Here is a 15,267-nt window from a genome sequence, read left to right as displayed (position 1 = left end):
TGGTTCCAGATTCTCTGTGGTTCAGCCTCACCCAAGATTAACTTCCTCTTTGGGGATGGGGAAGGTGCAGAAGCCTAACTGTTGGTATTAGAGAAGATCCACAAGTCTTAAAATTTTAAACGAGGCCTTTTTTTTTTTTTTGCGGTACCACCCTATTCCCATCTTCAGAGACCATCAATACCTTCAATTCTCAAGCCTTTCCAGGTCCCCCATGCCAGTGGGCTTGCTGTTTATTTGTAGCCCTTCTACCCATTTCAGGCTTAGGCTTGAGCTTTCTCTGACCTGCTAAATCCCCTTGTGTATGTGCTTCCCACTTCTAAAATTTTATTGACACCTCTCATCATCTTTTGTTATCTCCTTTCCCATTTTATTTATCTTTGGGGTTTGAATTTTATTCCTTTGTTCTCATTTTAATAATGCTTTAAGAAACAGCAGAGATAAAGTATGTGTTCAGTCCATTGCATTTAAATAAAAGTCTCTAAGTATGTTTGAATTCCTTATCTGGAATTACCTTCATAGCCTGTTTTACCAGTGACATAGAAATACTAGTTTTCTTCTTTTTTTACCCCTTCGTTTTTTGCTACTGGTAACTTGAAATGATAGCCCTGATCCCTCAAGATGCTGATGCTGACCAGGCACTGAGAAATCCTAGGTGAGGGGCTTGAAAAAAGACATAGGTTTATATGATGGGAGCATTTTGCAAAATGCATCAGGAAAGAAACTGACTAATACAAATTTATGTCTGTGCTGTCGGCGGTAAGTTGGTGTGACTGACAGAACTGTAACTGTGAATCGCCCTAATTTCAGTAACCCTGCCTGTAGTATTTGTAGTTTAGTTATTTAATGGTTTCAGGGAGAACTTCTTGAATATATTAATATAATAACTGAGGAACATCATTCTCAACAAAGCTAAGGTCAGTGATAACCACACCTTCTTTTAAGGCTGAAAGGTAGACCTAGGAATGAACAATGAAGGAAGCTTTTAAGTAAATATAAGATTTTACAACTGTGCATTTTGCCATTTAATTGCATTGAATGACAGAGTGATATCAGATAGCAAGAGGTTATAGACCCATGTCCCTACCACCATAATCCTGGGTTCTGGATATATCTAGGACCCATTGATCAGATCAGGCCATTCCAAGAAAGTGAATGACCAACCCAGGAATGGCCTGGGGGAACTCAGAGTCTGATTTAAAATGACTATTCTGGGTCTGAAGTGAACTGAAAAGTCCATGGTAGAATATCACCCTTTTTTGGAAACTAAGAATAGCTCTCATACCTCCCCAGTCACCTTGTGATTCCATCAGGCCCCTCATTGCTCTTTAAACTGAATTAGTTTCTTCTAGCCTAGATTTTTGGGGCTGAATATGCATCGAGCCTAGGGAATAGAGCAATTCATTTTCTTCCCAGTTACAGAAGAGTTAACTTACAAGAAATGTCTTTATTTTGATGGGATGTTAGTTACCAGGGTATATACATTTGTTAAAGCTCATCAACCTTTTCACATAAAATGTATACATTTTACTGTGTGTAAATTATACCCCAATCAGTTGATTTTAAAATATGGATATCTTGTGGAATTTACAAGACTTTCTCCTACTTAAATTATTTCAGGTAGTATACTGACTAAAAGCTATGCCTCTAATAAGTTGTTTGATGTGGATTTCTACATCTTTCTTAAGCTTTAATCCTCTGATCTGTATAACTGAGATCTTAACAGTACCTACTTCAGAGAGTTGTAAGGATTAAATTTTTTTAATGCATATAAAATACTTAGCACAATACCTGGCACATAGTAGATCCTCAGTATATTGTAGCTGCAAATTATTGTTAATATAATAATTACTACTGTTTACGTTGTCATTTCCCCTTTGACTTCCCTTTTAATTATCTTTTCACAGAAAACCCATATAGACAGCTACCCTGTAACTGTCATGGAAGCATGCCTGGAAAGACAGCAATAGAACTTGGACCTCTATGGTATGTGCCTAAGCATAATATATTCAAAATTGATGAATGTATTGATTTGATTGTTGACTTTTGATTATGTGTGGTAAAAGACAAGCAAATTAAGTTTCAATTTTTTTTTAAGTATAGGAAAATAATTATGATTCTTTTCCCCCTATGAATCTGAGGTGTTTTGTTTTCAGATTTTTCTATACCATTATTCTTCCAAGTTCGTGACAGGGCTAAGATGCAGTAGGATCAAAGAGAAGCCTAGCTGATATGCAAATAATTTATTTCTGCATAGTAAGAATGAGGCTTTTTTCAGTTAATAACTATAGAACTAGGGTGTGATTGTAAAGTGATCACTATAACTTTTTATAGACCAGTCAACTAATACATCAATAAAAGGTCTTTGAGGAATTGGTTTTAAGTAAGAAGGGCATGTGAAAGTAAACGTCTGCTTTTGTGTTAGGTAAAGCTGTTTAGACAGGACGCAGCTGCAGATATTTAATGTATGTGTGCTTTTGCATCCTTAGTAACTAGTTATTGTATTTTTAATGCCTTAAAGTTGAATTGCTTTTACTCAGAATCCTTCCCATAAGCGTTTGTTACTAGAGATTCTTGTAGAAATTTGAGATTCCTGACAGCATTGTGACAAGAATCACTGCAAACTTCAACCTCATTACTTTACCAGGCCAAGGTTTGGCCATCTACTAAGCCTAAAAATTAATCTAATAGTAAACATATTTGTGCTGATACCCATTATTTTATCTTCATTTCACGTAAATACTTGTAGATTAAGAACGACCTGGCCAGCCTTATCTTCTAGTACTCTCTTACTTATATCACACATTGATCCTACTCACTGATCTTGGAACTAGGGAAATTAAGAACAGGTTGCTGGATCCAGAAAGATCTCCTAGCCCAACTCCTCCCTCATTTTACAGATGAGAAAATTATGGCACAGTGTATTTAAGTGCTGGCTAAAACTGACCCCCTAAAATTTAGCTAGTAGCACAGGCAGAGCCAGAACTCAGGTTTTCTGACCTCCAAAACTGAGATCTAAACCGTGACTTAAGATTTTCTCACTTAAAGCCATTGTTCATGTCTTTACACTCATCCAGTCTCTTACCCCTTCGCCACCTCCAGTTTAAATTATATATCCTCTTTGAAGTTTCTCCTTAAGTGCTTAAACCCAAAATAATCTTTAAATTGTCTTTTAGTAAATCTTATATTGATCACTCATTTGACACTTAAAATCACAAATCCTTTCATAATTTGCTAACCTTAACAATAATAGCTTCTCTTCCTTGAGGATATACTTTGTACTAGGGATCATAGGTGTACTATCTCATTTAATTCCCATAACAAGTCTGTGAGAGGTTTTATTTTCCATATTATGATGAGGAATATGAGACTCAAAAGCAGTAGTTATTCAAGATTTCATAGCTAGCGAGTGGTGGAGCGAGGACAGGAATTCAAGTTTATCTGACTTGGAACTGATACTCTGTCCATTATACCTGTGACTCTCAAATTAAATGGGAAGCATATCAGACTCAGCCCTGGGCCATTTTTTAACTACGTCACCACCAGCATATGTAATTCTCATGTATCTCACCCTGTCCCACCATATATACACTGCAATTAAGGTTTATTACTGGAATATGCACTGTGAAAACCTCTGCCTTACACTATGTCCCTGTCTAGATTCTGTCTAGATTTATAAGCTTTCATAAGGTAAACACTGAATTTTATACTTTGGTATAACTTACACCTCTGTATGTACCACAGGACTTATACACCTTATGAGGGCTCAATAAATTCTTGTTGACGTAATGTGAATAAATTTCCTTGACTAATCCCACTAGCTTAGAGAACTGACATGATAAAAGGTGTGGGCAAATTATCTTACTTGTTAAATTATGAAGACATTTTTTTTAAAGAAAACATTTCTCAAACCCAATTCTATGTTCTTTTTTCAGGTCAAGTTCCCTTTTCAATACTGGATTCCTCAAAAGAATGCTATTTGAATCTCTTCACCATGGTTTAGATGACATTCAGGCCCTAATAAAGACATTAATCTTTGAGTCAGAGTGTACTCCTCAAAGTCAGTTTTCAGTTCAGGCACCTTCAAATCTCAACAAGCAAGGTGACTAATTTAACACTAATTTACTAGCTTACAAATTGGTTATCAGAAATACTCCACCTTTTAATCTTTATTTGATGTTATAATCAAAAGCAGTATAATTATAAGTTGTGTGCTTTAAGTAAATCCTCTCTAATGAGTCTAATCATAATCCAGTTAACTTTTTTTTTTAATTGCATAGTTTTCTTCAGGTTTATATTAGGGGCATGAAATAAATAATGACTTTGTTAAGACAGATGTATTTTTTAAATTTTAGTAGATTAAAAGAACTAAAAGTCTGTTGTGATTTTATTACCCTACATCCTCTTTCTAGAAAGAGAATTCTGAGATCACTCTGAGAATAGTGTGGCCAAAATTTTGTAATATCCATTAAGACATGGAAGCTAGCTTTACACTCATCACTCAGTAAAGCTAAGTTTTTTCTCCTTTGTTTTATCTGGCTATTGATATAAGGGTGGGCTTGTTAGACATCCTAGCATTGTCATGAGTCATTAGAAGAAGCAGCTCTTATTAAAGGGTTAAAAAATGAATTCTTGTAGCCTGTTTTGGTCACAGAATCTCATATATTCATAAAAGCAGCGTGCATAGAATTAAGTAAGCTTTTATTTAAACTTCAAATTGTTGCTTACTGTCATTCTGTAAAATATTTTATCATTTCCATTTGTTTTTATTTTAGAAGAATATGGTGTATTTATTAAAACTACAGATGATACCACAACAGATAATTACATTGCACAAGGTATGTATGTGTATGTGTGCATATATATGTATGTATGTGTCTGTGCAAAAGGGCACATAGCAGAAGGGTAATTGGAAGGGAAGAGATTGCTTTGGTAGCATACTTCAAAATGCATTTTCATATTATACCAACAGCAAAATTATAATAAACCTTGTTTATCTGGCATTTGCACAGTTCAAGGTTTCTACTAATATGTACTTTGTTCACATCTCTAATATATGGTGATCCCCTTGCAAGAGCTATAAGATCTTAAAGAACCATGTGAACCAAAATAAGATCAAATGATATTTGATAAAGGTTATAGAGTTAAGATTAAATTTTATTCTAAGTCTTATAAACTTTCTCATCAACATATGATTTATAGGAATTCCACTGATTAACCAGAAGACCCTATACTCCGGCCGTAAGAATTTATTACATGGCCTTTCTTAAAATTTGGGGTGTGTGCATACTTTAAAATTTACTTATATTAGACACTGCAAATTCATATCAAAAGGGTGTTAAGGGGCTTCCCTGGTGGCGCAGTGGTTGAGAATCTGCCTGCCAATGCAGGGGACACGGGTTCGAGCCCTGGTCTGGGAAGATTCCCACATGCCGCGGAGCAACTAGGCCCGTGAGCCACAACTACTGAGCCTGCGCGTCTGGAGCCTGTGCTCCGCAACGAGAGAGGCCGCGATAGTGAGAGGCCCGCGCACCGCGATGAAGAGTGGCCCCCGCTTGCCGCAACTAGAGAAAGCCCTCGCACAGAAACGAAGACCCAACACAGCAATCAATCAATCAATCAATCAATCAATAAGTAAATAAATAGTGTTAAGATTTATAATGTCAGTGCCTTAATGTCTAAAGTTTTTAAAAGACAATGTTAGATTCTAAATGTGTTTTGTATACAGGTAAAAAGAAAACACAGTGTTAAGACTGAAAGAACAGAGGACTATAATTACAAGCTATAATTTTGTATTGCTCAACATTTTAGTGTTGATCTTCAAAGACAAGAAAATTTCAACTCCTGCTAATAGCTTACGGTTCAGTAATTACTGCATACTCTTTCCAACAGTCATGTTCATTTGGCATCTTCAACTAATTTGCGAAGATTCAAATCACTTAAATGATTTATTCTCCTTAATTTCTCTGTTGGAGGGAAGAAAAAGGCATTACGGTGTACTGTGAAGCACATTAGATTTAAGAGCATCATTCTACTTCTTTGTTTCGTTTGTTGTATAACCTCAGCCAGGTCCCCCACCTTCAAAAGAGTTGTCATAAAACCTTTTTAGAATAAGGTAAAACATAAGTTTTAAAAATATTTAAAATCTCTGAGCCTTTCTCATGTATAAATTAAGGGAATTAGACTAATCTCTTTGGGTTCTTTTATAGCTCTGAAATTATATGATTATTCTAAACTAGTATATCAATATACAGAATCTTCCATGATAGAAAATATCAGGCAAAAAAAATCCATGTACTGCTGATGGTAGTAATTATTAAGGTTTGGTATCGGATTTTTAGTCTCAGACTTTCCTAAATCTTCTTAGATATAATGTGAGAGTATAATCAAGTTTTAATTATTGGATTTAATGGGGGAGTCATGAGGCAACAGTTCAACAATAATTTATATTTATCTTTGAATGCAGTTTATCATTTTCATGCATCAAATTTCGCTTCTGAATACTTTTGCTTAAGTGAATGTTAGTTTTCATAAAAATTTAAAATTTGGCCATAATAACATCCTCGTAGAAATAATTAAGAGTTGAACATTCAGAAAAAATCTCATAGTAACTTGGATATCTCAATTGTCTTCCTTTTGTGATTTTCAGAAGGATACATTGCTAGAAACTTAACTTGCTAGCTGCCTTTCACTTAAAATGTAAAGGCTAAGTACTGTGGTAAGAAGGTAGGCAATGAGATCATACATTGTACCTTTTTAAATTCCTGTATCCAAGCCCTTGAGACTGATTTTGTGTTGGTTTTGTTTTGTGTTCATTGAAGACCTACTGTATATCAAATTCAGTTGACCCTTGGAACAACCCCAGGGTTAATCCATGTATAACTTAGAGTCAGCCCTTCATCCACAGATTCAACCAACTGTGGACAATGTAGTACTGTGGTTTTTACTATTAAAAAATATCCATGTTGAAGTGGACCCACACAATTCAAACCTGCATTGTTCGAGGATCAACTGTATTGGCATTCAGTAGAGAATACAAGTATAGAAATAAAGGACATTATTCCCAGGAACTTAGAATATAATTTGGGAAGAAAGGATTTATACACATAAAAGACCTAAATACGTGAAACAAGGAAAACAAAAAATGACAGAACTTAAACTCTGAGTAGTGTAGTATGGGATGACTGGCCCAGAATTCATAAATGGCTTTCTACAGAAGGTGGAAATAGACTTGAGGCTTAAAATTGAAGAAGGTAGAAAAGAAGTTCTGATTCAGCAAACAGTTAACTATTAATATTACATGGGTGAAGGATAAAGTATCAAGAATATATATCTTACTCTTACAATAAAAGCTATCTAGAATTAAGATTAGATAGATTGGTTGAAATGGTGTGTGTCAGAGGATTTAGACTCGAAGACAGTATGTAGTTATAAAAGTATTTGGCTTGTAATTTTTAAGAGAATGCTAACTTTCTGTGTTTATATATGTATGTTTCAGGAAAGAGAAGAAGTAACGAAACAACCACAAATTTAGCCAAGAGGCAAAAGACTGATGTCAATACTGAACATCCTCCCTTTTATTACAACGTCCACAGACACAGCATTAAAGGAATGAATATGCCAAAGTAAGACAGTCAGTGAATGACAGTGTATATATTTTAATATTTTAATGACATTGTGATTTAAATAAAAGTACAAGAACCTCATTATTTTTTTCCTTTCCTTGTTCCAGGTTAAAAAAGTTTTTGTGCTGTCTTTCTCAAGCAGGCTTTCGAGTAAGCCGAACTCATTTTGACCCGATGGGTGTCCGTACAGATGCACCTCTAATGCAGTTTAAATCTATCCTTTTAAAGTACAGCACCCCCACCTACACTGGAGGACAGTCAGAGGGCCATGTCCAACCAGCATCCGAAGATACAGTAGCCGACAGGGTTGAAATGTCAGTGAATGACAAAGCAGAAGCAAGTGGCTGCAGAAGATGGTAAATGTAAAAGAAGTTTGTTCCCAGATGTCTGTGTTGATGGCCTAATAGTTCTCTATATCAACTGTAGTGCTTTTTCTATGCTTTCAATTCAGTTGTGTAAAAATAAAAAAAACAGTGCTGTTTTCATTCAGAAAATTAGCAGTTTCTAACTTAGCTGGTTTGGGAGCTATGCTTTCCAAGTTTTTCTTATTTTAAAGAAAACTTAAAATTTTAATGAAAACATTTCATGTGAAGCCAAGTTTGTGACTGAGATCACCCTACTGTTTAATACTCAGAAAATTTTCACATGCAAGGTGTTTGGAATTTTATGTATGTCATGGAAGCCATCCTTTACTATACTTAATCACATCTATACTTAAACTGATTCATGATATTTATGTTTTTCTGTTTGTAGTGTATAAGATGAAGCCAGAGCCTTTTATTAAAATGACCCGAAATAGAATAGGAGGAACAATGTCCTTTCAGGTCACTAATATATTTTTTCACAAATACAAGCTAAAATGTATTCCCAATTTCAAGAAATCATACCTCTCCCCACATTGATCTTTCATTACTAGCTTTTGAGAAATTAAATAGTTGCCTGAGATAGAAATACATTTTCTTATAAGTTTAAGGTCTACATGACTAAACTTCCGAGTAAGATTTTGTTAAAGTAAATTGAGACCACTGTTCTTATATAGTGATTGTTCACAAGCACTAAATTCTGAAGAGGAGAGATTTTGTTATGAATTAAACAAACTGGGTGATCTCAAGTGCCTCAGTTAATGCACATACAATATTCATTTGCTTGGTTGTCTACCTCTCAGGAGTAAAACTTGTCACCTTATGACTTTATGAAGTGAGGATTTTCTTGTTTTTTGGTGTGTGTATGTGCTAATTTTTTGTACAAGTAGCTCAGGCTAACATGACTATGAAAATTAGTTGGAAAAAAAATCTCATTTCCATTAATAAATATTGTTCTTGCTTCATTTGAATATAAGACTTTGGATGAAAAGATATACCAAAAATTTACATTTTTGTCTCAAGGATTTAATACATATTTACCTTGTTAGAGGAAGTAACTTTTTACAAGCAGTAAGCTTAAGAATTGAGGGAGAGTAACAACTGAAAGGTTTAAATACACCATGTAAGCACTCCTATGACATATATAGAAATTCAGGGAGTCTAGGTTACATCAACATAGAATATTAACTTAGAGGAAATAAAAGAAAATCTCTTTGTGTTATTACAGCATAGTCCTAGAAGGATGCTTTTTCTCATCTCCAATTAATAGAATTTTAGTAAAATAAAGGAACAGGTGAAGTGCAAGTTAGTCTCTATGATGACCATTAAAAAAAACCTTTATTATTCCTGCCAGTTAAAATTATAACTCACAAGAGCACAAAAAGAAATAAAGTTATTACTTTTTTTTTGTATACTTAAGAAAAATTACTATAAATCCGTAAGACAAACCAGCACATGGACCATCTGATTATTTACAATATATGTGTATGGGGAGAGGAATTGAGGTGAAGGAGGAGGAGGATGTGGAACTCAACTCCCCCTACAAACACTTCAAAAATATATCTAAAAAAAAAAAAAATATATATATATATCTACATGTGGAACAATTCTCACTGAAAACTAACTGGAAACTGTCAGAAAGACTCCTGTACAACTAAGGCTGTAAGAAAGATTCACACAGAAACGGGTAAGAAGGGAAAACAAGCAATCAGGTCGGGACCTGTGACCCTGGGAGGGGACTTAGAGGAAAAGGGAGATTACATGGGCAAAGGCCCTCCCTGCAGGGTGAGTGGTTCAGGCCACATATTGGATGCCTCAGTCCTGGGGTGCAACAAAGGGAAGATGAGCCCCCTTGGCTGGTTGGAGGGCCAGTGAGACTAACAGGAGGGCTGTTGGAAGGTTGCAGTCCACTCATGAGCACATGGATACTCACCTGCTCTCAAAGCTGGGCGGAAAGGGAGATAGAAATTGAAACCTCGCGAGTGGCTGACTCCTTTCCTGTGAACGCTCTGGTATACCCCCCAACCTGAGCTGAGCAGATATTCCAGCACTGCTTGCCTCGCATCACATCTTCACATTGGAGTGAGGGTTGCCACAACCAAGGAAAAAGCTCAGCTGGCCAGAAGATGCCAAGGCAGCTCAAACCCTAAGGGCTGTCTTAACAGGGAGGGGGCAGCCATTACTGGCAATTGCACAGGCAGTGCAGCAGAGGCACTCAGGATATCTGACAGGCCAGACCGCCATAGCCAGCACCTCAACCCTTGACCCTGGCTGAATACCCACTTCTGCACCTCTTGCTCCAGCACTGCTCCCCTCTGGTGTGAGGGTGACAGTGCTGGGAGGGGCAAGAGCACACACTTAAAGGTGACCAAGCCAGCTTAGACCTGACCCTCAGGGCTTCTGCTCCAGCAACTTGGGACCTGACCCCACCCCTGATAGGCCACTGAGAAGATGGCAAGCCCTGCCTCACACCTGACTCCAGCCCTAGCCCCTCCATCTCCAGCCCCACCTCCCATCAAGGTGATAGCTGCCAGCACACGCTGAAGAAAGATGTGACCTGTGTTTATGTCAGATCCAGCTCTCCCACCAAAGAACATGCAGACTATATAGAGACACTCCCACGTAAGGACCCCTTCAAGAATGCCATAGGTAACTGTCACACCTAATTTCATAGGGACAGAGAAAGATAAGCCAAATAAGAAGAGAGAGGAATCTGTCTCAATTGAAAGAGCAAGAGAAAATGGCTGGGGGCTGGGGCGGGTGGTGGTGGGGACACAGACTAATGAAACAAATAAACAATTTACCAGATAAAGAATTCAAAGCATTAGTAATAAGAATGCTAACTGAATTAGGGAAAGGAATAGATGAATACAGTGAGAATTTTTAAAAGGAACTAGAAAATATAAAAAAGAACCAGTCAGAATTGAAGAACACAATAACTGAAATGAAAAACAAACTACAAGGAATGAACAGCAGACTAGGTGACACAGAACACATAAGTGATCTGGGAAGATAGATTAATGAAAATTACCCAATGAGAAGAGCAAAAAGAAAAACTAAAAAAAAAAAAAAAAAAAAAAACAGTTTAAGGAATCTCTGGGGTAACATCATGTGTACCAACATTCACATTATAGGGGTCCGAGAAGGAGAAGAGAGATAGGGGTCAAAAATGTACTTAATGAAATTATGGCTGAAAACTTCCAAAGCCTGAAGGAAACAGATACCCAGATACAGGAAGCACAAAGGGTTCCAAACAAGATGAACCCAAAGAGACCTACAGCAAGATATATCAAAATTAAAAATGGCAAAAGTTAAAGGAATTCTAAAAGCAGCAAGAGAAAAACAGTCATACACCAGGGAACCCCCATAAAGCTATCAGCTGATTTTCCTTCAGAAACCGCAGGCCAGAAGGGAGTGGCATGATATATTTAAAGCGATGAAAGGGAAAAACCCGCAACCTAGGATACTCTACCCAGCAAGATTATCATTTAGAATTGAAGGCGAGATAAAGAATTTCTCAGACAAGCAAAAGCTGAAAGAATTCACCAATACTAAGTCAACCCTAAAAGAAAATGTTAAAGGGTCTTCTCTAAGTGGAAAAGAAAAGGCTATAACAAGAAGGAATTATCTATAGGAAAGGAAAATCCCACTAGTAAAGGCGAATATGTAGTAAAAGCTGAGTATCAACCACTTAAATAAGCTAGTACAAAGATTAAAAAACAAAAAAATTATAAAATCAAGTATAACTTGATACTTGATACTGGGATACTTGATATCCCAGTAAAGGGATAAACATGAAGATGTAAAATATAAGAAATACAAAGTATAGGGGAAGGTAGTAAAAAAAAAAAATAGATCTTTTTAGAATGTGTTTGAACCTAAAGGACTACCTATTTAAAACAAATAGATATGGGTCAACATATATGAACTCCATGGTAACCACAAATCAAAAAACTACAATAGATACACAAAAACAAGAGAGAAAGGAACACAGACATACCACTAAAGAAAATCATCAAACCACAAGGGAAGAAACTAAAGAAAGAACAGAACAGGGAAGAAAATAACAAAAATAACCAGAAAACAAGTAATAAAATGGCAATAAGTATATACCTATCAATAATTACTTTAATGTCAATGGACTAAACGCTCCAATCAAAAGACACAGGGTGGCTGATTGGATAAAAAGAATAAGACCTTCCTATATGCTGCCTACAAGAGACTCACTTCAGAGCTAAAGACACACAAAGACTGAAAGTGAGGGGATGGAAAAATATTTCATGCAAATGGAAACGACAAGAAAGCGGTGGTAGCAATACTCATACCAGACAAAACAGAATTTAAAACAAAGGCTATAACAAAAAACAAAGAAGGACATTATATAATGATAAAGGGACCAATACAAAAAGAGGATATTACACTGGTTAACATACGCTCCCAAAACAGGAGCAGCTAAATATACAAAGCAAATACTAACAGACACAAAGGGAGAAACTGACAATAATACAATAATAGTAGGGGACTTTAACACCCCACTTACATCAATGGACAGATCATCCAGACAGAAAATCAATAAGGCAACAGTGGTCTTAAATGACAGAACAGACCAGTTGGACTTAATAGATATCTACAGTACATTCCATCCCAGAAGAGTAGAATATACATTCTTTTCATGTGCAATGGAACATTCTCCAGGATAGGTCACATGCTAGGCCACAAAACAAGTCTCAACAACTTTAAGAAGACAGAAAGTATATCAAGCATTTTTTCCCAACCATAGGGAACTAGAAATCAATTGCAGGAAGAAAAATGGGAAAAACACAAACATATGGAGACTAAACAACATGCTACTGGGAGCAGGGGGGAGCTCAATGAAGAAATCAAAGAGGAAATCAGAAAATCCCTTGAGACAAAATCTACGGGATACAGCAAAAGCAGTTCTAATATGAAGTTTATAGCAATACAGGCCTACCTCAGGAAACAAAAATCACAAAGAAACAGCCTAACCTTCCACCTAAAGGAGTTAGAAAAAGAAGAACAAAAAAAGCCCAAAGTCAGCAGAGAAGGAAGGAAATAAAGATCAGAAAGGAAATAAAATGGAGACTAAAAAAACCAAAAACAACAGAAAAGATCAGTGAAACCAAGAGCTGGTTCTTTGAAAAGATAAACAAAACTGATAAACCTTTAGCCAGGCTCATCAAGAAAAAAAGAGAGAGGACCCAAAAAAACAAAATAAGAAATGAAACAAAAAATAACAGCTAATACCACAGAGATACAAAAAATCGTAAGAGAATACTATGAACAGTGATATGCCAACAAACTGGACAATCTAGAAGAAATGGACAAATTTCTAGAAACATACTACCTTCCAAGACTGAATCAGGAAGAAATAGACAATCTGAGTAGACAATCTAATCACTAGTAGTGAAATTGAATTTTCAATTTAAAAATACTCCCAGCAAACAGAAGTCCAGGACTGGACAGCTTCACAGGAGAATCTACCAAACATATAAAGAGGAGCTAACACCTATCCTTCACAAACTATTCCAAAAAATTGAACACTCCCAAGTTCATTCTACAAGGCCATCATGACCCTGAAACCTAAACCAGAAAAAGACGCTGCCAAAAAAGGAAATTACAGGCCATAACTTTGATCAATATAGATGCAAAAATCCTCAATAAAATATTAGCAAACTGAATTCAATAATATATAAAAAGGATCATACACCATGATCAAGTGGGATTTATTCCAGGGATGCAAGAACGGTTCAATATTCACAAATCAATATGGTACACCACATTAGCAACAAGGATAAAAAATCACAGGATCATCTCAATAAACACAGAAAAGCACTTGACAAAATTCAACATCCATTTATGACAAAAACTCTCATCAACGTTGGTATAAAGGTTATATCTCATATATATGGGTATATATCTAAATATAATAAAGGACATTATGGCAGCAAACATCATACTCTATGGTGAAAAGCGGAAAGCTTTTCCTCTAAAATCATGAACAAGACAAGCATGCCCACTCTTGCCACTTCTATTTAACATAGTATTTGAAGTTCTAGCCACAGCAATCAGACAAGAAAACGAAATAAAAGGCATACAAATTGGAAGGAAAGAAGTAAACTGTCACTATTTGCAGATGACATGATACTAAATATAGAAAAACCACAAAATCTGCACCAAAAAACTATCAGAATAAATGAATTCAGTAAAGTTGCAGGATATAAGATTAATATGCAGAAATGCTCCCTGACTTCAAGCTATACAACACAAAGCTACAGTAATCAAAACAACATGGTACTGGTACAAAAACAGACACAGATCAGTGGAACAGAGTAGAGAGCCCAGAAATAAACCCATACAATCATGGTCAATTAATTTACAACAAAGGAGGCACAAATACATAGTGAAGAACAGACAGTCTATTCAATAAGTGGTACTTGGAAAACTGGACAGCTACATGTAAAAGAATGAAATTAAAACACTCCCTAACACCATACACAAAAATAAACTCAAAATGGATTAAAGACCTAAATGTAAGACCTGAAACCATAAAACTCTCCAAAGAAAGCATAAGCAGAACACTCTGACATAAATTGTAGCAATATTTTTTTGGATCTGTCTCCTAAGGCAAAAGAAATAAAAGCAAAAAATAAATAAATGGGACCTAGTTAAACTTAAAAGCTTTCTTTCATACAGCAAAGGAAACCACTGACAAAATGAAAAGAGAACCTACTGAATAGGAGAAAACATTTGCAAATAGTATGATCGATGAGGGGTTAATATCCAATAACACATAAACAGCTCATACAACAAAAAAACAAAAACCCGATCAAGAAATGGGCAGAAGACCCAAGTAAACATTTTTCTAAAGAAGATATACAGATGGCCAACAGGCACATGAAAAAAAAATGTTCAACATTACTAATCATCAGAGAAATGCAAACCAAAACCACAATGAGATACCACCTCACACTGGTCAGAATGGTTATCATCAAAGTCTACAAATAACAAACGCTGGCAAGGATGTGGAGAAAAGGGAACCCTAGTACACTGTTGGTGGGACTGTAAATTGGTGCAGCCACTATGGAAAATGGAATGGAGGTTCCTCAAACAACTGAAAACAAAACTACCTTATGATCCAGCAATTCCACTGCTGAGTATATATCTGAAGAAAACAAAAACACTAATTCAAAAAGATACATGCACCCCCAATGTTCATAACAGCATTATTTACAATAGCCAAGATATGGAAGAAACCTAAGTGC

General features: G+C 36.0%; 1 protein-coding gene across 4 annotated transcripts in view; it reads left to right on the top strand.

Moving 5' to 3' along the window:
- Positions 1 to 8,880, top strand: part of TRMT1L (tRNA methyltransferase 1 like) — a 42,243-nt gene extending 33,363 nt beyond the window's left edge. For 3 of the 4 annotated variants that reach the window (XM_068541404.1, XM_068541405.1, XM_068541406.1), the window contains exons 11-15: positions 1,905 to 1,983; positions 3,933 to 4,099; positions 4,773 to 4,835; positions 7,496 to 7,622; positions 7,730 to 8,880. In XM_068541404.1, the coding sequence (XP_068397505.1) occupies positions 1,905 to 1,983; positions 3,933 to 4,099; positions 4,773 to 4,835; positions 7,496 to 7,622; positions 7,730 to 7,982 (689 nt within the window). In that variant the 3' untranslated portion in view covers positions 7,983 to 8,880. Of the gene's footprint in view, positions 1 to 1,904; positions 1,984 to 3,932; positions 4,100 to 4,772; positions 4,836 to 7,495; positions 7,623 to 7,729 lie in introns of those variants that run through there. The other variant, XM_068541407.1, reaches the window with a different exon arrangement.
- Positions 8,881 to 15,267: the final 6,387 nt, after the last annotated feature.

The sequence above is a fragment of the Eschrichtius robustus genome, chromosome 3 (genome assembly GCF_028021215.1).
Source record: "Eschrichtius robustus isolate mEscRob2 chromosome 3, mEscRob2.pri, whole genome shotgun sequence".
Taxonomy (NCBI): domain Eukaryota; kingdom Metazoa; phylum Chordata; class Mammalia; order Artiodactyla; family Eschrichtiidae; genus Eschrichtius; species Eschrichtius robustus.
This window is presented reverse-complemented; position numbering and strand designations above follow the sequence as displayed.